This window comes from Gymnogyps californianus, chromosome 4 (genome assembly GCF_018139145.2).
Source record: "Gymnogyps californianus isolate 813 chromosome 4, ASM1813914v2, whole genome shotgun sequence".
NCBI lineage: Eukaryota > Metazoa > Chordata > Aves > Accipitriformes > Cathartidae > Gymnogyps > Gymnogyps californianus.
In genome coordinates, this window is record NC_059474.1 from 65,028,385 (window position 1) to 65,052,906 (window position 24,522).

At 41.3% G+C, this 24,522-nt stretch overlaps 1 protein-coding gene across 5 annotated transcripts in view; it reads left to right on the forward strand.

Annotated features, from left to right (window-relative positions):
• ARHGAP24 (Rho GTPase activating protein 24) overlaps window positions 1–24,522 on the forward strand; it is a 259,411-nt gene that overhangs the window by 99,655 nt on the left and 135,234 nt on the right. For all 5 annotated transcript variants that reach the window (XM_050895326.1, XM_050895327.1, XM_050895329.1 and 2 more), the window contains one exon: window positions 15,757–15,844. In XM_050895326.1, the coding sequence (XP_050751283.1) occupies window positions 15,757–15,844 (88 nt within the window). The remainder of the gene's footprint in view (window positions 1–15,756; window positions 15,845–24,522) is intronic.

Sequence of the window (24,522 nt, forward strand, 5' to 3'; positions counted from 1 at the left end):
AACTCTCATGTTTTCATTAGAATTGCAGCAAACTGGTGAAGAAGGCCATTAAATCGTAAATGTGGCTTTCGTGCAGCTCAGCCATGAGGATGGGCTTTTTGTTCAAAGCCACAGGGACCTGGTGTTTTGTCAGGAGCCGAAGGATGCTGAAGCTCATGTTGTGCCATGAGATTAATGGGAAATTAGTTCCTCTGGATCTTTTAAATAGAAGATGGTATGTTTGTCAGAGTAAACCAAACATGTACTAGGATGTTATACCTCTTGTGTGTGAGAGAGAGAAAGCCTTTGAGTGCATTAAGCCCTGTAAGACAGGGCTTAGTGGAGGTTTTCTTGCAGCAGCAGGAGAAGGGTTCACCCAAGTCGCCTTTCTGCAGCCTGTTTTCAGAGGGGAATTAGGAGTTGTGGAATATGTCAGACTTGAAACATCTGCATAAGGACAAATGCCATCCTCTGAGAGTCTGCAGAAAATTTATGTGCTGTTTTTTTACCACTGACAAGTTAAGTGTGTCGCTTAAAGGCCTTAGATTGGCAACGATTTGGAAGATTACAACTTACTAAGATCCTTTTTCCTATGCTCTTCAATGAATCACCACTCTTGTTTTCCATCCAGGAGCACAGTGGATGCTTGTTATGTAGTTCCTTGATTGTCCTTCACTTACTGCGGATGTGGAAAACATTTCTGGCTGAGTAAACAATCCTGAACTTCTAGTTAAGCTGTGCAGTGACCAGACTGAAGCTCTCTGATGTTGTAGAACGGATATAGAAGGCAGAAAGGTGCTAGAAAAAGTAAAAGCAATAGGTAAGGAGGTAGAACAGCAAGGGAGAAAGCCGTGAAGAGATTTGTGAGGTACATAGGCCAAGTAATGGGCACGATCAATAATAGCCATTGGTAGCAGCACAGGAGTTGTAAAATTAAATGCTTAAAAAAATAATAATGAAACCTCATAAATTATTGTCTATTCTGACTTCAACAGGCTTTGAAGCAGCCTGTTGAAGCAGCCTTGAGCCAATGGCTCAAGTGTGAGATTGGAATTCAGGAGCTTTTCTGTTTTTTCTTTTGGCTGAACTACATTTTGTCCCATGAGACAAAATAATGTGACAGTTTTCACAAGCAACTCTAAATTTGAGACACCCCCTCCCTTTTTCTTGCCGGGTACTTATCAGTACCTCGGTTTCCCATGATGATCCCAGCCTCCAGCTGTAGTCAGTATGCTCTGTAGCTGTGAGCATGCCAGAAAATGGGGCCACTTCTGGTTAGGCTCCAAAGTAAACACTTTTAATTGCAGATTGGTGGGCTAACAGATTTGACATCTTTGCCCTGTGTTTTCACTTTGAAGAAAATAAATGTGCAACAGAAATAAATGTGCATCTAAAAATGCTTAAAACTTCAGGAGCTGTCTCTCTTTCAAAAAAGCAGATTCCAGAGTGTTGACAGCAGATGACTGGTATGAACTATTTTTTCTTGTTAGTTGGAGGAAGGGCCCCTTTTCAACAATAACTCCAGGCAAGAAACAGTCCAATGGCCAGAGTATTAGTGTGTTTGCCAGAAAACCTGGAGTTTTTCTTCTGTTCACCTGCTGTGTGAACTTTGTCTTGGTTTCTCCTCTTGCATAAATTGCAGTTCATCCTCTGCTTTTGTAAGGGATCTTGCGGTCTCTCCTGCAGACCGTGAAGACCTTCATGGTCATTTATATTTTGGTAATTTATTAAAATAGCAACATGGAATCTAAACTATTTATATTAATACGGTGTGGAACAGAGCAGCTGCTACAGTGCAGTTAATAATTTTGGTCTCCAGTCACCCTGAATCCATTTTTACCCTAGACTGTCTGGCACTCTGCAAGATACCCCCCCAACAGGTCTGCAGAAAGCTTGTCACACTGTCTTATGGAAAAGCGTATAAATGATGGTTTGGTACTTAAATATGAAAACCCATAAAAAGCTGTAATAAACCCAAGTACACTCAGTTATTCTTGCTGTACCTTTACAGAATGTTGTAAAATACCTTCAGTGTTATTAGAAGTGAGTAAAAATCCAGATTATGAAAGTCTTATTTATTCTCACTGAAGTAAATGCTTTTTTGAGACAGCATAATCTTGAAAAATATTGGCTATTTTTAAAAGACATCTTTAATTCAAAAGATCAGCCTCCCTGCTGTCCCTAGTAAGGTCCAGGAGCGAGTCCTTCTGGGGCCTTTTGGATATGGAGAGAGCAGCTGTATAGCTCGGCTTCATCAAGGCTTTGGATATGGTCTCCCATAGTGTCCATGTAGCCAAACTGCTGAGATAAAGGCTGGAAAAGTGGACTTTTTTCCATGGTTACCTTTTGAGTATAGTCCCTTCCAGCCTGTATTATACTCTGACTGTATGATTTTCATCATGCACCTTGTAAATTCCTCCTGGAGTAGTAAACTGGCCTTCCTGTCCTGGCTGTCAAAGGAGGTAGGTAGGAAAGGGATATCCAAGGGAAAGCAATAGGTCAATTAAACTAGCACTGAGAGGATTTGTTTGTGATGGTCCTTGAGTGGTTTTTGCATTATCCTAGGTTGTTTTTGTGATCCAGATCAGTTCATGGACTTGCTGCAACTTGAAACAGCCCTGAATGTAGGGTGCAAGTTGAGGGTTATGAAGAAACTGTGTGTACACAAAAAACCCTCACCCAAACCTGTGCAAGCAAAATTGCAGAACTGTGCATGTGTTCTGCATAACTGAACTGGTCCGGAGGTTTAGGGCTGTTGTGATCCATTGGTACTTGACTTGATCTAAACCAGCTCCCACTTAACCTTGCCTTGATTTTGTAATTATTTAAATTAAGGGATATCTGGCACTTTCTCTTACATAGCTAGTAATTCAAGCATTGTCCTTGAAAAACACATCAAATGATTGTATTCTGAGCAGACTTACATATATGTAATGGAAACTTTTATTTTTTTGTACAGTGAAACCTGCAAGACCTATGTACTACAAAGCTCTTCCTTCCCTTCTTCCCAGCACATAGGAAAGCATTAAGGCAAATTCAGCTATCGCACCATTCAGTAACTTCTGGGTGAAAATAACAAGTGTTTGATTTATGTTGTCTCTCCCAAGATTCCACCTCAAGTTGTGAAAGTATGTTTTAATTCATAGATATATTTATGTAGGTTTCTATTTTGCCCAAGAGTCTAGTTTTTAGAACACTTTTGTCTTGCCAAAAGCATCAGCTTTCCATGGCAAACTCAGTATGTTTATAAAACATGTCAGTGTTTTGTATGCTTGCATCCGTCAAGTATCAAACAGTTCAGTTCCTAAGGCAGCTTTTAATCAGCCAGAATTCTCTGCTCAATATTTAGGTTGCATAATAAAAATATTTAAGGATACTTTTCAACACATACTAATACTTGGATTAAGAAACAGCTAGATCTCATGGAAAAGCTATAAAAATGTGTGATTCAGATCAATTATAAAGATGAGAAACTATCTGAGAAGTCCAATTTTAAATTGGAAACAGTATCACAGAATGGAAGAAGCAGACTAATATGCTGAACTGAAAACCTGGAAAAAATCTACTGTACAGAAATTGTACTGCTTGAGAAGTAATTTGTAATCAGTGAATCAGAGTTTTCCAGTTGTGTTAATTGTTCGGATAGCACAGAAGACATGACCCCAGTCTCCCTGAGATAGGATCACTGCTAATTAATGTAATCCCTTAGACAAGGACCAGCAGAGTATCTTACACTAGATGCCAGAAAGCTAAATGAGCTATTTAATTTGTGTCAATGTGGTATTGTAGTGCAGTAGCACTTATAAGCCATGCTCATAAAACATTTACTATATAGACAAAATATAAACAATGTATAGATGTTAAACCAACAAGCAATATAGGCATTAAAAAAACTTGCAAAAGAAAGATAACCCTTGCCATTAAGCTCTAACATTTTTCCATGTGAAACTAAATTTTTTTTTTCTTCAATAAAAAAATGCAAGATGATAACTTATATAGGACAGGCAGACTCCACTGAAATACTCTTGCTAGCCAAAAGCCAACAAGAATATTTGCACAGGAAAAGAAGAAACAACTTCAGTGGAATCGTATTCCTGTTTCCATGTCTCTGTCTGCCACCTTTCTTTACTTATGCTGTAAAAGTTGCACTTTATGTGTAATTTCTAGAAAATCTGCAGCAACTTCAACCTTTACTACATACTGACCTGGAAATGAATTGTCCTCAGATGGGATGCTTGGCCATATATAACTTTCCTGGAAAAAAGCTCTATGTGTTGGGGTTGGAAAGGATTTTACTTCTTAAATTCAACATGGAAGTCATAAAACAAACACAAAGCCAAAACCGAACGAACTGATTTGAATCATCCCTTTTCTTAAGGCAAGAACAGTTTTATGTTAATCATTCCTGATAAAGACTTGTCTTTATCTGTATTTGAAGTGTTTCAGAGCTGAAGACTTCAGTCTGTCAAGGCTGTGCTCTCCAGCTGTTTACTATTTCTTCTCCTGTTCACACTGGACCTAGAGAACAAAAGTGTTTTTTGTATATTTAAAAATATTTATCTTGTTTGATTTTTCAGTTTAAAAAGCCTGATTTTGTCCTTTTAGTAGGCTTTATAAGAGCAGAGTACTATAAGTTGTCATAAGCAAGACTGTTATCATAAGCTAAGCCAATAAGAAATGCTGAAGAAAAGGCGGGGGGGGGGGGGATTGGAGAAGGGTAATGATCCTAGATGAGAAAATTTGAAAGTTATTTCTGATGGTCAGAAGCAGTCTGACCTCCACTTGGGATTTACCTGACCATGGTTTTAGCCACTACTGTTTTTCTGACTGTGTGTGTTAGGGTAACTGTATTTAAGGGATAGTAAAAGGAGATTTCTGGTGCTAGACTGGAGTGATTTAAACCAGAGTGACTGCAGGGTTCCTGCTGGGAGGTGTAGCAGGGTCCCCTGTGAACCTGCCTCGGACACCTGAGTAAGCTCCCTCCCCTGCAAAGGTGCCTCTGGCAGGGTTTCCTGGGACTTAGAAATGGTGAAATCTTAAGTATTGATTTCATTTGAGTATTATTTGTATGGCATTGTTCTTTTTTCTTTTAGTCCTTGTTGATGATCTTCAGAAATGCACTGCACTGAAGCACATGGTTATTTTGGAGCAAATTGCTTCAGCTCCTTTTGGCCCACCGACCAGCTTTGAGAGAGAGGTTGTGGGTTTTAGCGCTCTAATCGCTTGTGTTGGTTTTCTCCGCCTTCTCTATGCTGGGTCTGCACCCACCTTCCAGTGCAGGGCCCCAGGCTGGGCCCAGTGTTCAGGCTGAGGCTGTTTCAGTTCAGAGGTGAACAGACAAATTATTTCTTGCTCCATTGTCTATGCGCCAGGGTGACATTTGCTCCTTTAAGTGTTGTGATATCTATTGCTTATATTCATCTGTTAACTGTTACAGTGGGTCAGGTCTTGACAATCTGCTCTGAAAGCCAACCGTAATTATCCAGCTGTATTTTTTCCAACAAGGATGTGGTGTTGTGTTTCCACAGATTGTTAGACACTTTTCCCCCTAAATTAATCCTCCTGCAATGTGAAAGCATAATCCAGAATGAGACCCAGCAAAGCACTTGATTATCTTTAGCAGTTCTGGTAACTCTAAATGTTTTTCTTTCCATCATGGACTAGATCCTAATCCTTTCCATCAGCTGTGGGAATTAAACCAAATAGAGTGTATAAATGATATCCACTTGACCCTTGGAGGTAAGGCAACTGTGTGCAGTGACCACTGGTTGCCCACCTTTTCAAAATAAGAAAGAAACCAAGATGGAGTAGAAAGTTCAGTTTTAGGGCCTTTTTTCCTCCCTCTGAATCTTGTCTTGAAAAATGTTTAGTTCAGTATTTTAATGACTGATTTGATTTAACCTGCTCAATCATATATGCTACGTTCTCTCACAATGTTGCTGTATCTGTCAAGGCTGTCACTGGAGAGCTCTGTGTGTAAATGAGAGGCTGTACTTGAAATTTTCTCCTGCCAAATATCACCCTTTTGGGAAATAATTGCATTGTTTTGGCCTAGATGTTCTCAGGACTAGAAGTCAGTAAATTTCCTTTGCAAAAGAGATCTGTAAAGCAACACTTGGTCCTCTGTGTTCTGATGCTTTGTGCTTTATTGGCTTTTTTCCTTGGGAAAATAGTTTTGTCTAATAATAAGCTAAATTTCTTATTGACCAGAGCTACTGGAAGTACGATTTTTCATAGCTGCCTTTCTCTTCTGTAGTAATTCAGTAATGCCCAGTCCCATTGTTGTCTATTGATCCAAATGTAATGATCATTACGAGGCCTAATTTTATCAAAACTTCCATGCATGTATCTAATAATGAGCTTAGCTTGTACTCATGAGTCCTTAAACTCAGTGCAGTCTCCAAATTTATTTATACAAGTCTCCTTTTTCTTTGTCTTCAGAAAATACCAAGGGGCCCGTTCTGTAAGCAACATGGCAATTGCAGAGTGGGTTCCCCAGGAAGGCACTTTATATTGTAGAGCTCCCGCAATATCTCTCCACTGCTGGACCCTGTGACCTGCCCTGTTCTGTTAACTGAGCTCAGTCCCATCATACCTGTCTCCCCTCTCCCAAATCACAGTCCTAATTACTCCTGCTGGAAGTGCTTGTGTGGGAGCAGATGCACACCATGCCTTCATGCCCAAGGTAACTCTCAAGAGAGTTACTCATGAATTGGCTCACCCCCTATAACTATCTCCCCAGCTCCTTATACCCCCCTGTGACAAACTTGGAAAAGAAAAGCAAAATCTCTGCAGGAGGAGCAGTGTTTCTCACAGAAGCTGGCAACATATAATTGAATAAGCTCATTCATTAGGGAGAAGCCAGGAGAGGGTGGGTAAGATAGAGGTGTTAAAGCCTCTCTAGATACCACAGAAAATCTGCTTTAGAAAGGAAAGCTGCTTCATACTAATCCAAGATCTGTCTGAAACTCTTTAAAATAGCAGGCAGAATTTAGAGGTGGGAAGAGAGCATGTTAAGTTTTACTTTCAACTGTAAGGTAGAGGTTGGTGCTGGGAAACAGATTCAGAAAGAGAAAAAGCTTTTAATAATTTCAGACATTGTCTCAGATGTGGTCAGGAAATGGTCACTCTTCTCTCTTGCCCTTACTAGAGAAATGAAAACCATAGGCATGCAGTATGCCTGTATCTAGCCTCTGGTTTTAGGCAAACTTAATTTTTTGTGGTGTTATAGCTTAACTTGGTATGAGCTTTCTTTCTCTTGTGGAACAAAAAAGGGAGTTTTTTTCTAGTGGCTGCTCAAGCCAAGATTGCTTCATTCTTGAGGAAAGACGTTTCTCTCAAGCAGAGAGAGGCACTCAACCATTAAGTGAAATGTGTGGCAGGAGAGAAAGATAGAAAAATCTTTAAAGAAACTGTAATCGCATCCTAGTAAAATTGCCAGCTCGATCTCTCATGTCAGAATAAATGTTTTGGTGCTCATTGCCAAGCAAGCAGTACATGTAATATTCACCACAGAGGTGAATTTGCTTCTTGCTTGGAAGATTAAGCTATGAGGTAGGTTTGAACCTTTCCTTATGTAAAGGAAAAATCTTTATACTCCTGTTTGCAGAGTTTCTGAGAACTAAATGACAATTCTTGTTCTTCAACAGAAATGAACTGGAGTCATGTGTTAACATAGTGGGACGAGAAAATGTCAAATGCAATGGAATTTGTGCCAGAAAAATGTATGCTGTGTATTGACTGAATTTTATCCAACCAACACTATTTCTTTTGTAATTTCTCTGTCTTCATTTCTGGGATGTTACCCCCTAAAATCTGAACAGCACACCCACCCCCCCCACCCCCCCCCAGCCCTGGTTGCCTCAAATATGATAGCACTTGTTCTCTCACTGTGCATACTGCAAAACTGTAAATGGCTGCAATAACTGCAAGACAAAGACTGCATCACCTCCTGCGGTAATTGTCCTTCTTCCAGAGCTTTGGTTGCTTAAGTGGTATAAAAATCTACTCTTATAATAAAAATCTAAAAATCTTATTCTCTTATAATAAAAAAATTATTCTAAGAGAACATCTGGTTCCTTCATTGTTTTATAATTATAGCCTGTATTAACTTTTTTATTGTCTCACTATTGTCATGTGCGCTAGAAAACCTGACGTTACATATATATAACAGTGGCAATTCAGTAAAATAGGTAAAACTTGTTTTCTTTATGTAGTGTTTACCAATAAGATTTAAAACCTCTAATGTACATGGGGGATGAGATCTCTGGACAAAAATACTTCCTGTTTACATTGAAGAACAGCAATTATGTAGCTTCCAAATATCACTGGAGATAGTAGTCAGAGCATTTACACTGGTTGAGTCACAGTTACAACCTTTTAGGCCTGTTCATGGTAACTACCCGTCTATAGATCTGTTGCTAAGTAATCACACCAAATTACTTGATAGATTATAACTGTAGGACAGCAACAGGAATGACTGAAATGTTTTGAAATCGACCATTGTTATTTAATTGGAGAGGCCAGTGAATTTGAAGCAAAGAGCTGGCTTCTGGCAGAGGATGCTTTTTTTGCAGACTAAGGCTCTAAAAGTAAGTTTGCTTTCACGATATGCAGTAACAGCAAACACCAGAGCTGTGCAAGGGTGAAAGCAAACCAGAGGTGCTGCACTGGACAAAGCAAGCCAAGCCATGCCAGCCAGTGTGCTGTGAACACTGCTGGGTTATGCTGTGCTGCAGCGCCAAGTGTGCTCTGGATCTGCTGGGCTTTGCCCAGCTAGAGGCAACCGAGGCAGTTCTCTGCCCCTGCCACAGCACTGATCGGGGGTTTGGAGCCAGCTGGTTAACTTGCCCAGGTCCCACTTTGAAATACAGATATCTCTGTGTAGGTAGTTAAATGAAAGGGCTGGCTTTCAGAGTTGCTGTGCCTTTTTGCAGCAAGTGGTTTTACTGGGATCTTGGAAATACATTGTAATGGTGGAAATCAAGTCAGATTTTTAAGAGGCTACTGCAGTCAAACTGCTTTTAGTGAGCACAGGGCAGGTTTCATTATTGACCTCAGTATAAGTGGGCTTGCTTGGACTTGAGATAATCTATATTTGTGATAGTTTAAAGGCAAAAACAGTAGTTATGTGAGGAATGAGGATTTTTAGTTAACTGATATCAGCTTACATGTTCACTTTATCCTTCTTTGCGGTGCATTGCTTGTTTATGAATTCACAGTACATGTAGAAATATACATGTATGTGCATACATATCAAGTATATTATTTAATCTGGGTTGATTAACAGGCTTTACTGTGAAGTACAGTGGATGCATTTCAGGTTGCGACCTTGTAAATACTAGTGACGTTGAGAGTATTATCCACTAAATGTAGTATTTTTCAGTTTAAGATGCCATCCAAGTTGAAGTGCACAGTTATTCTTAAGTATGACCCTCGAGACTTTCCAGAAACAGCAACAGTGACAAAAGAAACCACGCAACAGTGCTGCGTTGTAATGGATGTGGGTCACATAACAGACACATGTACCCAAAGATCCTTTCTGCCTCTTAATCCTCCCCATCAGCTGCCTCCTTCCCGGCTGATGACCTTCCTGCCTCTCTGAGAGCTGATTCTTCTTTACCCCTTCCTCCCTCTCTGAGCAAACCTTTTCGAAGAGCTGTGGAGATGTTTAGTCTGGCACCACTTAGGGAGGGAGAGGGTTTGGCATGGGGAATAGCAGTTGATTGCGGGCTGCAGACCTTCTTAGCACTATTTCTGAGGACTGTTTCTTTTCTGAGGGATGCAGTGCAGCTGATTTGGGAGCCTTCTTGCAAAGAGGCATGAGTAGCTGGGCTGTGTTTGTTCAGGGGCTGCACTCTGGCAGGGATAAAACCCTGGAAACCTTTGCTGCCAAACCAACACAGCCACTTCTGTGTTGTTGTGGTTAACTGGTTAACCAACCTCTAGCAACAGACAAAGAGAAAGAAACTATGTGAAGATCCTCTAAGTTAACTGAAACTGTACAAAAGTACCAGAAAAAAAATTCCTGGGAAGAGTTTCCCATGAAACAAGAAAAACAAATACGTAAATGCAGCACTTATCTTGAAAGCCAAAGTAGAATTCAGTGATCTTTGATAAATCATCAAAGTTGGAAGGGCAAGAAGAACATCTGATGTAACTGCTGATACTGTGGACTTCTGAAGTAACTTTTTTAAGGGGTGGCAGGACAAACTACAAGCAAGCAAATAGACCAGGTAAGCCTTGGGGAACTGTATTAGAATAAATACTGAAGACATTATTTTGGCAAGAAAGCAGTTAATTTCCTCATGTGTCTACATGCTTTTGGAGTAAAATCCATCCAGAGGTATTGAAAATCATGTATTTGTCTTCATAGTTGCCAGTCAGCATCTTAAAGGCATGGGAATTCCTTGTATCATAAGCTTTCTTGGGGAAAGCCTGGTATCTCTTGAACACAGGTGATAAGTCTGCTTCAGAAAATGAAGTTCAAACAAGGCTGGGGAAGGTGCACCTAGGGAAGAGTAATGGAAAAGAAAGAGGCACAGGGTCGCTTCACTGTTACAGAGTGTTACACAGAGCGTGCAAAACAGAAATACCATCTGTCAGCTGGTTGTCATGAAGCACTTGTGTGGTGGCCATTCTGTGTCCTCTTCCATGCTTCCTCGTGAAGTTCATCTGCTAAATGGTGCTGAAAGTGTTGCAGGGGACCAGTGTGGGATAAAACATCTCTTTGAGCAAGACTAATGCTGTGACTCTAATCCAAAGTACCTTTATGCCATTCTTGCTGCACTGCAGTATTTTATCAGGTACTTTTGTTAACTGAGTAGTAATTTTTCTTCAGTTAAAGGCTTCATATATGCAGATTTTTAATTTTAACAAAAATAATGTTGTTCTGCTATTTAGGTCATCTTTGGTTTGAAGCAACAGTGTACTGTAGTAAAAGCCATCTGTGTGAGAGGCTCCTTTGAAAGTGGGTTTGATACTTGGTTAGGGAAAACGCCAGTGCTTCTTGAGCAACCCAAGCTTCTGCATCATGTGAGTCACCCTCAGTGCTCAGCTAGAGAAGCAGAACTGCCCTGGTAAGGACAGAAGTGTTGGAAATTGAAAAACAACCTGGGCTTACCGCAGCAGGAGCTCTGCAAAACGCTGCTGACCCGGTGGAGGCACAGCCCGGGAACAGAATGGCAACGGGAGCGAGGAGGGACTTGGGTCAGGGCCACATTTTTCTACCGCTTCTCTTTTTTCTGTATTTCTATAGACTGTATGTTGTGTTCCCTGCTGGCACCATGTTTTTTTTTTTTTCTTTTTTGAAAGCAGAATATTAATCTGGCCCAATCTGTAGTCTTGGGTTGAGATTTTTTTTAAACAGTTTTGAATGATTTGTAGAGTTTCATATGAAGCAATGTGAAGTTTCTAATTATGGAACATTTACATGCACTGATACCCAAGTCAAAACATGTATTTCCTCTGGAAATCACCTTCATCTTTTATGTGCAAATTACTGTCTTGTTAGGTGTCTAAGACTATACGGTTGGTTTTCTCTTATTTCCCCCTGGAATTAGATACTCAAGGGGAAAAACAGAGCTTGAACTTGTTGAACCTTTGCAATTCTCTGATAGTCTCTACTCTTTGGATTATCCAAGCTGTAAGGATGGGCCAGATGTTGCACCTTAAGGGCCCAGAAAGACAACTGAGCAAGGGGACTGACAGTGATGTGGGAACTGGGGTCCCCCCAGCTCATATCAAATACCCGGCAGCCAGGGCTGTGCCACATGAGGGGCTGCAGGGGTTTTGTTACAGTACAGATGTGTTCCCTGGGTGCCAGCATGCTTGTGTGAAACACACTGCCTGCCAGCTGCTGAGAAACTAAGCAAAGGTTAGTTAAAACCACTCCAGATAGCCTTGGTACAGTTATGTAGGCAGCTACAAAACTTACTGAAGGGGAAGTGTTGCCGTATGAAGGCAGACAGATGGGTGTGAAAGCAGACAGAATGGGAAGTGAAAGAGCTGCAGTCATTCTCTTAGGCTTTCCCCGTTAGTCTGGGGCATCCAGGTGCGTGTTGCACAAACAAAGCTATTTTCTTATTTAAAAAACCCCATATATATATATTTTAAAGTATTTCACGTGCACTGATATTTCCAATAATAGTTCTGAAAACAAACAGTAAAATAAAATCACCATTTGAGGACATGTTTTCTTTTTAAACCACAGCAATATTCTGTACGGTCTTGCTGTCTGGATTCCCTTTGTATTAACTTAGCTGTCATGTGTGGCTTTAGGCTTCACATTTTAGTAGGTGAAATAAGTTTCATCTATGAAATGAAGGCGCTAAGGTTATGAATATTATGACTATTTTGTTCTTATGTTCTCAAAAATCTGTCGTTAAGACAGCTCACTGTAAAGTTATATTAAAAGGATTTTACATCAAAGAATCAGAAAGCATCATAATGTAATGAGACTGCAGCATGTCTATTGCTAATGAATTAACAGCAAAGTTGAATGCAGTTTTCATTTACTGTCTCATAAATTGATTTTAGTTTACAGTGCTGTAGGCTAGGTCTCCTTAATTTTGTATTTTTGTTTAATTGAATAGCAAGACATATAATTAACTTAAATATGTTGTGTGCCTTCATCGACACAAGCTCCTGAGCCAGTGAAATTTACTCCAGCATGAAGACTCTGATCTGCTCATCCTGTGTGCTGGGTGGATGGTTTTTTAGGTAAAACCAGCTCAAGCTGAAAGTTAAAGTGGGCAAGAAAATTATACCAGTCTTAATGGTCTATTACATGTGACATAAAATACATGTAGTTAAAAATGTTTTTTAGAGATTCTTATTCCTGGTCTCCCATAATTCTCAGGAAAATTTATTCCTTATATTTGCCGGGCTTTTTCTCCAGCTGTTATATGAGAAGTTTGAGCTATTTTGTGACTTATCTTTTCCCGTTCATATAATCTTTTTTGTTTATGGTACTATTCTTGCCTAATAAGATATTTCACAGGGGGCTTTGGAGTGTGACAACTATTAACAGTTGCTGCTTGTAGCAGGAATGAAGGAAAATAGCTTCTAGTAGAGCTATTGGACCAAGGCACTTAATGCCATCTGTACATGCAGTGAGTGGGGAAAGCTGCCCACAACTGCTAATGCTTGCTGCTAATACCACCTCAGCAGAATACTGTTCTGTTTCATCTGTTTTCAGTAAAAAGTATCATAGTGTTTAATGGAGGTAATTTTGTATGATCTGATAAAATATCTGTGCACCCTGTTTTTGGCTTCCCGTGACACGCTGTACCTGCTGGCAGACAGCAGTGTACTGACAAATTCGTGTAGAGCTCAGTCTCCACATCAGCTGGTACAAATACTGATTTTGTGAAACATTTGTTACCTGTTTCTTCAGGTGTCTTTTTCCTGCCGATTTGTAAGGTCTTGTTTGTGAGAAGACTATAGCATTCTACTTGTCTTGCCTTCCCAATAACTGTAAATGCTTCTGCTTGTAATGAAGGTTACGGGCCGTAGTAACGAATACTGGGTATCAGAATTGACGTTTTTCCTGTACAGGGATATCTTTACTGCTGTTTAGATGAGGGGTCTGACAGATGCTTAAAAGCAGCGTTTGGTGAAACTACTATGGAAAATGGTGTTCCATGTTGGACTCACTGATCCTTATGGGGCCCTTCCAACTCGAGATATTCTATGTTTAAGCCATGTAAGTTCTAGAAGTTGTTTACTTTGGAGATAGGGGCCCTGTTATGCAGTAATTGGAGAATATTGGCAAGTAGGTATTATCTCCCATTAACAGTGATGGAGAGCTTGTACCTAATACAATTCCTAGGATGCTGCTCTGAAAATTTACCCCTGGACAGCCATCCTAGCATAATTTCATTAAGGACTGCCTGCTAACTGAGGAGGAAATGGTACTAGGAGGAGCTGCAATACCTGAAAATGAAAAAGAGCTCTGTCCTAGGTTCGGCTGGGATAGAGTTAATTTTCACAAGAAGCTGGGAGGGAGCATAGCCAGGACAGCTGACCCAAACTAGCCAAGGGGATATTCGATACCATATGACATCATGCTCAGTGTATAACTGGGGGAGCTGGCCAGGGGGAGGAGGGATTGTGGCTCGGGAATGGGCTGAGCATTGGGTTCCGGGTGGTGAGCAATTGCATTGTGCATCACTTGCTTTATATGTTCTTTTATTGGTGTCGTGGTTTAACACCAGCCAGCAACTAAGCACCTCGCAGCTGCTCCCCCCTACCCCCTCCCAGTGGGATGGGGAGGAGGATCGGGGGGGCGGGGGGAAGTAAAACTTGTGAGTTGAGATAAGAGCAGTTTAATAACTAAAGTAAAATAAAATATAATACTACTACTAATAAAAATGTAATAATAATAATAGTAATGAAAGGGAATATAACCAAAAAAAAAAAGAGACATATAAAACCCAAGAAAAGGCAAGTGATGCACAACGCAATTGCTCATCACCTGCTGACCGATGCCCCAGCAGCGATCCACCCCTCCCGGCCAACTCCCCCCAGCTTATGTACTGAGCATGACATTCTATGGTATGGAATATCCCTTGGCTAGTTCGGGTCAGCTGTCCTGGCTATGCTCCCTCTCAGCTTCTTGCACACCTGCTTGCTGGCAGAGCATGGGAAACTGAAAAGTCCTTGGCTTAAGGTAAGTGCTACTCAGCAACAACTAAAACATCAGCGTGTTATCAACAGTATTCTCACATGAAATCCAAAACACAGCACTGTACCAGCTACTAAGAAGACAAATAACTATCCCAGCCGAAACCAGGACAATTAGTATTATTGTTATTATTACTTCTTCGCTCCTTGTGTTGTCCTATTAAACTGACCTTATCTCAAACCGTGAGGTTTTACCTTTTTCTTCTGATTCTCCCCATCCCACCGGGATGCCGGCTGGGCTTAAACCACGACAAGCTCTAAGAGGAAAGGGGCGGTCTATCCATCCCATGTGACAGCAGGGCAGAGTGGCAGGGGGGAAGTTATGTCTTCCCTCCACTGCAGCCCCAGAAACGTTTTGAGGGTTGCAGGCATTGTTTTTGGTAACCAGTGTTACCAAATATGCACAGCTAAAATTACCCATCTGCCTTCTCAAGGTAGTGAAGTTGTGATAAAGGTATTCAGTGCCCGTCACAGAGATTATCCAACATCTATCTACCTGTACCAAATGCATCTTTGAACAGGACTCTCGCTGTGCCTGCTGTGGCTTTGCGGTGTGCTGGTCTGATGGTGCTGCCAGTGGGTGGAAGTGGGATGTTTTCTCTGTACTGCTTCCCTGGCATGGTATGGTGAAAGGGCACAGAGCAGGAACTGGGTATGCACCCCACAAATTGAGGTTACTCTTCTGTCCACATATCCTTTGGCTTTAGCCAGGAAGCCTAGCTGGTAAGTTCATCTGCCTCACACATGCAACTTAGCTTTTCATCATCAGGGTCAAACGAACCCTTTCTTTTAGTCTCTAATTTTCCCTGCAGCACAGTGGAATTAGTACACGTGATTAGTACAAAAATCTGCATAGTATCAAAAACCCAAGAGATGAAAAAAAACCTACAGCCATTATTGAATGCCTCAGTTAATTAAGGGGATCTGTGATGTTGGCTTTTGGGATAATCCCTCCTCAGTCTCACTTTGGAAGTCAGCTGCCCAGGCGTGACACCACAAATTCATGTATACCCCAGTCCAAAAAGAAGTGTTAGTGTATCAGAAGCATGGTAGCAGTTTTAATCCCATGTTTGTTGTTATTTTTTTCTTTAGGGTACCATCTTTCTGCCTGGCAACAGAGTAATTGAGCATCCCTGCAATGAAGAAAGTCCAGGAAAGTTCCTTTTTGAAGTTGTTCCAGGTAGGATATTCTACTCCATGTAAAAAGTCTTTGCAGTTTTGTTCTCAGTGACAAATGGCCACGTCTGTTCTGCCAGAACAGAAGTTGAAGGTGATTAATGATTCAATTTAAAGAAAAAAAAATTGGTTAATTTGTTAATACTTTCATTCATAATTTTTTCATTCACCTGCAGGCAGCGTAGGAAAAGGATGTGTTTTTTATTTGTCAATGTAAAGCATGATTGTTCACAGCAAGGGGCTGCACCACTGAGTGGCACAGTGACAGTACAAGTGTATTTGGTAATTATTTTAGCTTAGCGTACAAAGGAAAGGCTGTGGATGTTGTTTACCTGGACTTTAGTAAACCTTTGACACCATTTCCCACAGCATTCTCCTGGAGAAACTCGTGGCCTGGGTGGGTGTACTCTTTGCTAGATATAAAACTGGCTGGATGGCCAGGCCCAAAGAGTTGTAAATACAGATTCAACACGGCTATGTGCCGGGTCCTGCACTTGGGTCACAACAACCCCATGCAGCGCTACAGGCTTGGGGAAGAGTGGCTGGAAAGCTGCCTGGTGGAAAAGGACCTGGAGGTGTTGGTTGACAGCTGGCTGAATATGAGCTGGCAGTGTGGCCAGGAAGGCCAATAGCATCCTGGCTTGTATCAGAACTAGTGTGGCCAGCAGGACTTAGAGAAATGATCATCCCCCTGTACTGGGCACTGGTGAGGCCGCACCTCGAATACTGTGTTCCCTTTTGGGCCCCTCCCTACAAGGCAGACATTGAGGTGCTGCAGTGAGTCCAAAGAAGGGCAACAAAGCTGGTGAAGGGTCTAGAGAACAAGTTTTATGAGGAGCAGCTGAGGGAACTGGGGTTGTTTAGCCTGGAGAAAAGGAGGCTCAGGGGAGACCTTATCACTCCCTACAACTACCTGAAAGGAGGTTGTAGTGAGGTGGGTGTCAGTCTCTTTTTGCAAGTAACAAGCAATAGGATGAGAGGAAATGGCCTCAAGTTGTGCCAGGGGAGGTTTAGATTGGCTATTAGGAAAAATTTCTTCACCGAAAGGGCTGTCAAGCATTGGAACAGGCTGCCCAGGGAAGTGGTTGAGTCACCATCCCTGGAGGTATTTAAAAGACATGTAGACATGTCGCTTAGGGACATGATTTAGTGGTGGACTTGGCAGTGCTAGGTTAATGGTTGGACCCGATGATCTTAAGGGTCTTTTCCAACCTAAATGATTCTATGTTTCAACATCCAGTTAGCCCACTGTGTTTACTCAATATATTCTGTTCATCCCCATACTACTTTCCAATTTACTTTCCCATTATGGCTATTTAAAAGGGTAAATAGAGGATAATGTTTATTGAAACTCACCTCCGTGCTCTTGCTCTTAAACCACCTGTAGTTGTCTTGACTGATGCATGGAGATTTTGATATGTTGTAGAAATGTAAGAAATATGAAGTAGATTTCAAAGCTAAGGAGGCTGGTCACTCAGTGGAATTTGCAGATGCAGCTCAGCACAGTGCAGCTTTGTTTTTCCTTTTGTACGTGGCAAAGAATTTGTTTATGCAAGCTATGTGCAGTAAGGGGTTAGTATGCAAAGAAAGCAAGCATGGTATCTGTGAGGTTTGCTTAAGACTTACCCCAGCTTGAATCAATCACGTTTTAAAAAGTTTCTCACTGTGTTCTGTATCTTTTTCATATGTTCAAAATATTGAAAGAAACGTATTATTAACATTGCAAGTCTGGGGTTGACTAAAATCTTGTTTCCATTGAAAATTAAGAGAGTTTTTTTCAATTGAAAAAGTGCCTTTTTTTTTGTTCCCCCTTCCCCAGAACACACACTGACCTAAAATTTCCAGGCAAAATGGGACTTCCAATCAGTCATTTCATAAATTAAGCCTGTATTTCTTCTGAATGTTGTAGATGGGAAAGAGAGAAGGTGAACTTCTGCAGTTGTAGCTGTTGCTGTTATTGCAGTAGGGTCTGTGCCCTACAGCAGTGGGTGTGGAGGGGATAAGATGGTCAGACAGAAGTGGACTGGCACTGATTTCGGTGATGATGCTCTGTCTCCTCCTGATAGACGTGACCATGGGAGAAGCAGCTTTAGTTCCTGCCACAGGTTAAACTAGAAGGTGCTGCTGAGGAAGTGCACAGAACTGGTGTGTTCTCATCTCAAAATGGCTGCAGTGCCACCTTTGCTGGCACATCACATGTGAAGACATCGAAATAAAGGATTTTGCTGAAGCTGGTGCTCCATATGTCCCGATTCATATGACACCTTAATCTGTCTGAGAATGCTTGCCCTGGGTGTGCTTATTATGCCCCTAGTCTATGTGAATTTGGCATCGAGTGTGGAATATTTAACTGTAGGCCCGAGCTCTGTGTGCGGTGCAGGCATGAAAACTTTCCTGTGCAACCATGCAGGCAGCTGTATGGCACCAGAGGGTTGCTGCCTGCATGGGACCTGCCACAGCTGAGCTGCAGAAAGCTTCCTCAGATACAGCTTGTAATTTTCCCTAACAGGAGGAAATCTGGCTGATAACAGTATGGTAGGTAATGGTAATGGAATAAGGCTTGAACAGTCAAACATTTACATTTTGAAGGCAGGCCCTTTTGTCCATGTTCAAGCACCTTCCTCAGAGATCACTAATTTTTTGTGTATGATGCTATCCCAAACACCACTGATGCCTGTGGGATGTGTACAGCACATTTGGAGGTCAGACCGTACCTTGCTGCTGAGTTTGAATGCTTTTACCACAGTACCTGGCTGTTGCCTAAATTGTAGAAAGCCTCCAGAAAATGCAATGTTTCACCCTGGTTTTGAGTTACCAGTACACTGTTAAGTCTCAACCACCATCTGTGTTGCTTCTGCTCCCGTAATTTGACTGTTTATTGCTGGTTTTCAAAGTGTCAGCACGTCTCACTCTATTTCCTTCCAGCCTGAGCCCTTATGTGCCAAGCCTCAGCCCGGGGTCATCCTTCTAAAAAGCCTTGGGCAGCATAGCTGACAATGGGAGTGCCAGCTGCTGAACTGATGGGCAATGCTGGTGGGAGAGCACAATCGGTCTCGTGATTTCCCAAAATATTTGTTATGCCATCTTTCTATGCAGTCAAGTTAAAAAGTAATTTGCAGTTAGTTTTTGGGCTGCCTTCAATATTTATGTGGAGCCCCCCTGAGAATCAGGTAGGGTTTTTTGTTTTGTTTTGTTTGCTTGTTTTTAATTCTTAGTATGGGGGTTTGGATGTGTTTAGGATAGCACCAGTATATTTCTTTTTCCCTCCTTGCTAACAAGCATGCAGCTATAGTGATTTCATACTGGAGCAATTTTCCTGGTGAAACATTATGCTGAGGATTCATGACCAAAAAAAGTTTTTGGGAAATCAGATAGGACATCTAATGCCACAGCACTGGTCTTTGGGGGACGAAATTAAAATCGAGCCTCAGACTGACTGTGGAGGCATCACAGTGCCTGTAGAAGTGGTGTCAGCTGTATGTTAAGCAAAGATGAAGTGAGCTTTGCCACCATCGTTGTGTCACTGTTGCTTCTCAAGGCAAGTATTGTCAGCCTTTTGTAATGGAACTGTTTGTCATCTGTATCTTCTTAGTGACTCAGTATAAAAGTCAGTTTTGTAGGCTGACAGCAACAAAACTGAGCTCATTGACTGTAATAGATACAAATATATTGTAGCCAAGGTTCTGTTTAGCCTTCGTTAGTTTTCATATGAGGAAACAGCTACATAGCAACAGGATCTATTTGCAGGGGTTTTTTTATTTTCTCAGCTTAAATGAATTTTGTGTTAAATGTATGGCGCTGAAGCTCATGCTGCTCTTGGATTCTGTTTTCCCTGTATTAAAAGTTGAAGTAATTTTAGTTATAATTCCAAAGGCAATAGTGACAAGTCCTCTTTTTGTCTATAATGTCTGTGGGTGGCCTGAAAACTTGTGTGTGTGTTTGTTTATTGGTAATACATGCAAATTATTTTGGGAATGTATGTGGGAGTAGGTTTATACTATGAAACTAATTCTCTGCACACAGCCATCTCTGAAGATGAATGAAAGAAATGTGTGTGGAGAGACGTATCTTGCAGTTTTGATGTTGTAATTAAAATACAGATGCCTTTAATTTGCATTTTGAAAACATTCTGTTCATTCCTTAAGTCATGACATGGTTTAATACTTAAAATTGTTCCTTTTTTTTTCTTTTGCTGTGCTGATGAAGTTAATTTACAGGAGTAAAACTGTCTCCTGTACAGCACGAGGCCCACGCCACACTTCTGTGCAGGAGTTTTCTGTACCAGAGTCAGCATGACCATGAGGTGATTAGTGATGTCTGTGGTTATTAACAGCTTCTCTTGCACTTGGAGGAATGTTTCATACTCAACTGAAACCAGAATAGAGTTTAAATAAATACCTTTTTAATGGGAAATATGCACATATAGCAAAGTTGTGTGATTAGGTTTGTTCAAGTGATTGTGTTTTATTTGCTGATTGTTACTAGTTTTATTTAGAAGATAAACTCTCATTCTGTGTACTTGTTCCTTTCTAAAGGAAACGTGAAGTTTTTTTCTTGGTATGCAGGTGTAATGGGGGAAGGCGTTTGTGTTCACACAGAACTGAATTGGGTGATCTAGCCGTGTTTCAGTGAACTAGGTGTCACTTGTAGGTACGGAGGTGCAGAACAGAGGCACATGAAAGCCCTGTAGTCTGCATGTGTGGTGGTTTGCAGATGGGAGACTTGAGTCCTGCTTGAGTTGAGTTGCTGCACCCCATTTGCACCAGGAGCTGAGCACAGGGATGTGGGAAGCTCAGACTTGTCCATTGTTTTTCACACAAGGCTTGAGCGTCTTTTTTGGAGTCCCTTGGACTTTCCAAGGGTTGCTGCCTGAAGGCATTTTGAGCGAGGGCAGTATGGAAAGCCTTGCAGTAGGAGCCTGCAGCTTTCCTAGGGATGTCCAGATGCTTGTAGGAGCTCCCAGGACTTGAATCGTCATCTTCTGATGCACTCGGGAAGCGCCCCAGCTCAAAATAATCTGGGACTATGTAGGTGATTGCCTAGAAGAGATGATGGCTATTGAATGGGCAAAGAAATGTGCTTCATCATTGACTGGAGTTTGATCGTGGAAACTAAACTGCTCATACTGCTACCTCCCTAGTTGCTGTTATTTGAGATCCTTATGCAGTGGATGATGTCCTGCTCTATGAGAGCGATAAATCATTTTACAGCTTGGCCTCGGATAAGAAGCCAGATCACCACTCCAATGGTATTTCACCATTTGAATGTTATCGAATTATGTGGTTTTTTGTCCCTGTCCTGTTTTACATGCAGATTTCATGAGAAAACAGCGCTGAAGACGAGCTTACTTACAGGACCATGTTTGCTAGCATGTGATCTGTTTGCGTGCTCTGTTCTAAGTCATGAGTTCCCCTAGAGACACAAATATCCCAAAGATTTCTCTGATGAGTTGTTCAGTTGCATATGAGTGTTAATATTTAATTAGTACTGTTTAAACTAAAGCATACGTTTCCAAATGTTGATCTTCAGTATTCCATGTGGAATCTTTTGCTTGTAAACTTTGTATGTGTGTGCTGTATTTTTCACTATTGTTAAAGTATCGTGGTCCAGCATGTGCATCTGTGTGGATGAATTTGTACTTTGGTAGTACTGAGTTACCAAAGTCTGTTCATCCCTCTAAAAGCATTCTCAGTGCAGCCCCAAGTTGTGTGTCTGCAGCATAAGGCATGGTATCATTCTTAGGGGTTATTCAGACTGTTAGGAAATAACTGTAATATTTCAGGGCAGTTACTTGTAGTCTCTGCTGCTGCTTTTTTCTGCACTTGCATGTCTGCTGATTTGTTGTGTGTATGGCTCCTGGGCTATCTCCCTTCCCATCAGGGAACATGAGATCTTTCTTGAGTCGTGGATGGTGGAGACTGCAGAAGGCAGGAATTACTTTCAGCACTGTACGCTTTTGTTTAAGGTCAGTTTGTCAGGCCTGAGAGCTGTAGTCAAGAGAACAAGCCCAAACGTATTGCTGAGGAAAATTGCACCATTTTTATTCTGGTTTAGATGAGCTCTCTCTGTGCACAGGTTTTCTGTACATACATCTTTTCAGAAAGCAGTTTCTCAGTGATGCTATGCAACAGAAGTGTTGGTTCCCTTTGTGGTACTACTTGAAAACAGGCCAAACGGATTGCCACAATGAGACAACTTACTTCTGCTTCTTCAAGTAGAAGTACAGCATATAAATCAAAATATGACATGTACTTAAAAAACTTAAGCTACCTTCCCAAATGCTTCAGCTGGAAAGGACATGAAACAAAAGCAGTTTCACAGTGCACAAGCCTGTCTCAGGACTTAGTTTTGATACTCCAGCAGTCTTTACTTCTGTGATACTGTTCAAACATTGGGCTGCTTTTGCATCACAGCTTTTCTTGTAAGAATTACTTTCAGGTAATTTAGAAGTCTGCAGTAGGTTTTACAAATTGATGTTAGGAAAGTGCTCCCCAATGCTGTTGTGGAGAGTGCCCTGCAAAGTATTTTTATATTATTTTGGAGGACTTGAGCTGTTGCTGTTCACAGCATGTTTGAATCTCATTTTTCTGGCATGAAATTCTTACGGTGTGCTTTCTCAGAACAGTGAGCAGTATTTCATTAGGTTTCTAGGCTGACTTTATGGACTTGTGAAGTCTTTGACTACAGAGCATTTCCCAAAAGCCCGTGGCTTTATTAGAGAATCTCTGCAAGGGAGTGAAATATTAATTCCCAGAACTTTGAAACTGTTAGAATTATTTTTTCATTAGTCAGGAAAAAAAAGAGGTGTCCACAGGCCTTTTTCTTTATTTCCTTACGTCTTTAATTGCATACCATGTGGCAAATGAAGTTTCCTGCAGATTAACTGTTCTGGTAGGGAGCATGAGGTGGGTTTGAGTGTTTTGTTTGTTTTTTTTTTTTTTTTTTTTAAATCTTCCTTTCATAAAAGGTTGGATAATAAACTGTTTTGCCTCTACTGCTGCAATAGCCTTTCGCTCCTCAAAGCTTAATGAATTTTTTAGTTCCAAAGGACGATGTTATTTCATTTCTGCAGGGTATAAGGTATAAGATATAGCTATCTTATATTTAAGTCAGCTTAGATTTGCTTAGGTCTGTGCACCCATGGCTGAGAGTCAGGGGGGATCTGTTTTGCGTATGTGTATGTCACACTGATTTCACTGTCAGTGAACAGGCCCTTTAGCCTCCACAAGTGTGTTGTGAGGTTTGAGAAGATAAATGGCTGCCAGTGTGTTGTAAAGTTATTAAAAACTCTCTAGTTCCCTGTTGATACACAGTGCTTAGCAGATTAAGCCCTTCGAGATTTTTGCTGTGAGTTCTCAAACATCTGAAGTGGGAAGGCCACACTAGGTGATAATTAGTGTCACCTACTGATTGGCAGCATTTTTGATTTAGGGTCCATGAAGGCCTGGAAAATGTGGATTTGGTAAGTTCACTTGCATTTTTTTCCTTAAGGGACACAAGTAAGACAAAACAGGAATTACAGATAAATCTTTTTTGGCTAAACAAGCAATTTTCTTTGTAGTGCTCCATATACCTTAACAGGTTGGATACTGTAGCTTCTGTTTCAATATTCTTCTTTTCTGCTATCGATACTTGCAGTCCTAGAAGTCATATGACAGCAGGACTTCTGTGGGATGGGAAAGGTTGGACTCTACAGTGAGGCACCAAATGGGGCAGATGATTAGCTGACATGTTTGACTGTGACTGGTAGAATTCAATGTGATGTCTCGGGGATGGAAATGTTTTAGAAGGTTTTGATCTCTGTTGTTTTGAAGTAGAAGTGTTTGTTTTCTGTAAGGATGTAGCCTTGTGAGAAATAAGGGGCAAGAGTTCCCTGCCTCATCTTCTCAGGAGTAATTTCCATGTCCAAGGTGAGGATACACCCACATGTACGGCAAGTAGCTTTCCTTGAAGGCTTAGCAGAGTGTTAGGAACACAATGCACTAAGCAAATTCCCTTCTCTTGACTTTAGGAGAAAATTGTTTGTGTATTAAGAGGCTTCCTGCCCTGCTGCAAAAAATGCCTTTCCATAGTGCACGTGCGCACACACCCGAGCACTGAGGTACTCACTCTGCCTTCACTGTCATGCAGATGCTCTGTATCCCCTTCACCATCACCATGGCTAGCACAAAATTGATTCCCTTTTCTCCATGATACAAAATGCAAAAATGGAGTGTTAAACCAGTCCGCTGCTTTGACTTGTTCCCTGCGCTGAATTCCTATATCCTCCTGGTGTGACCCCGGTGGATTTAATTGGTGCTGCCACAAAGATGAATGCCTCCCCCTGCACGCGCTGACAGCCAGCAGTGCCTCTTCATTAGTTGTCAGGAGCACAGGACCTCAAGGACATTGCTGATACTGCCGACTGAACTAATTGTACCTCTGATATCTTCTGGAGGGAGCAGGCAGGCTGTTTAATCAAATGGGCACCAGCCTTGCTGCACATATAGATATCTCCATGTAATGGCATATTGTGCTAAAGCAGCTTTAAGTGCTGCTCATTTCCTATTGAAGATCTCCTGAACACGTTGCCATCCTTATTAACAGAGTGATTTTTCAAAAACGTATTTGGTAGGGAGCCACCACTCTGCATGTGGACACATTGTCACGCTCTGTCTCGTTCTCGTCCTTCAAAGGAAGCTG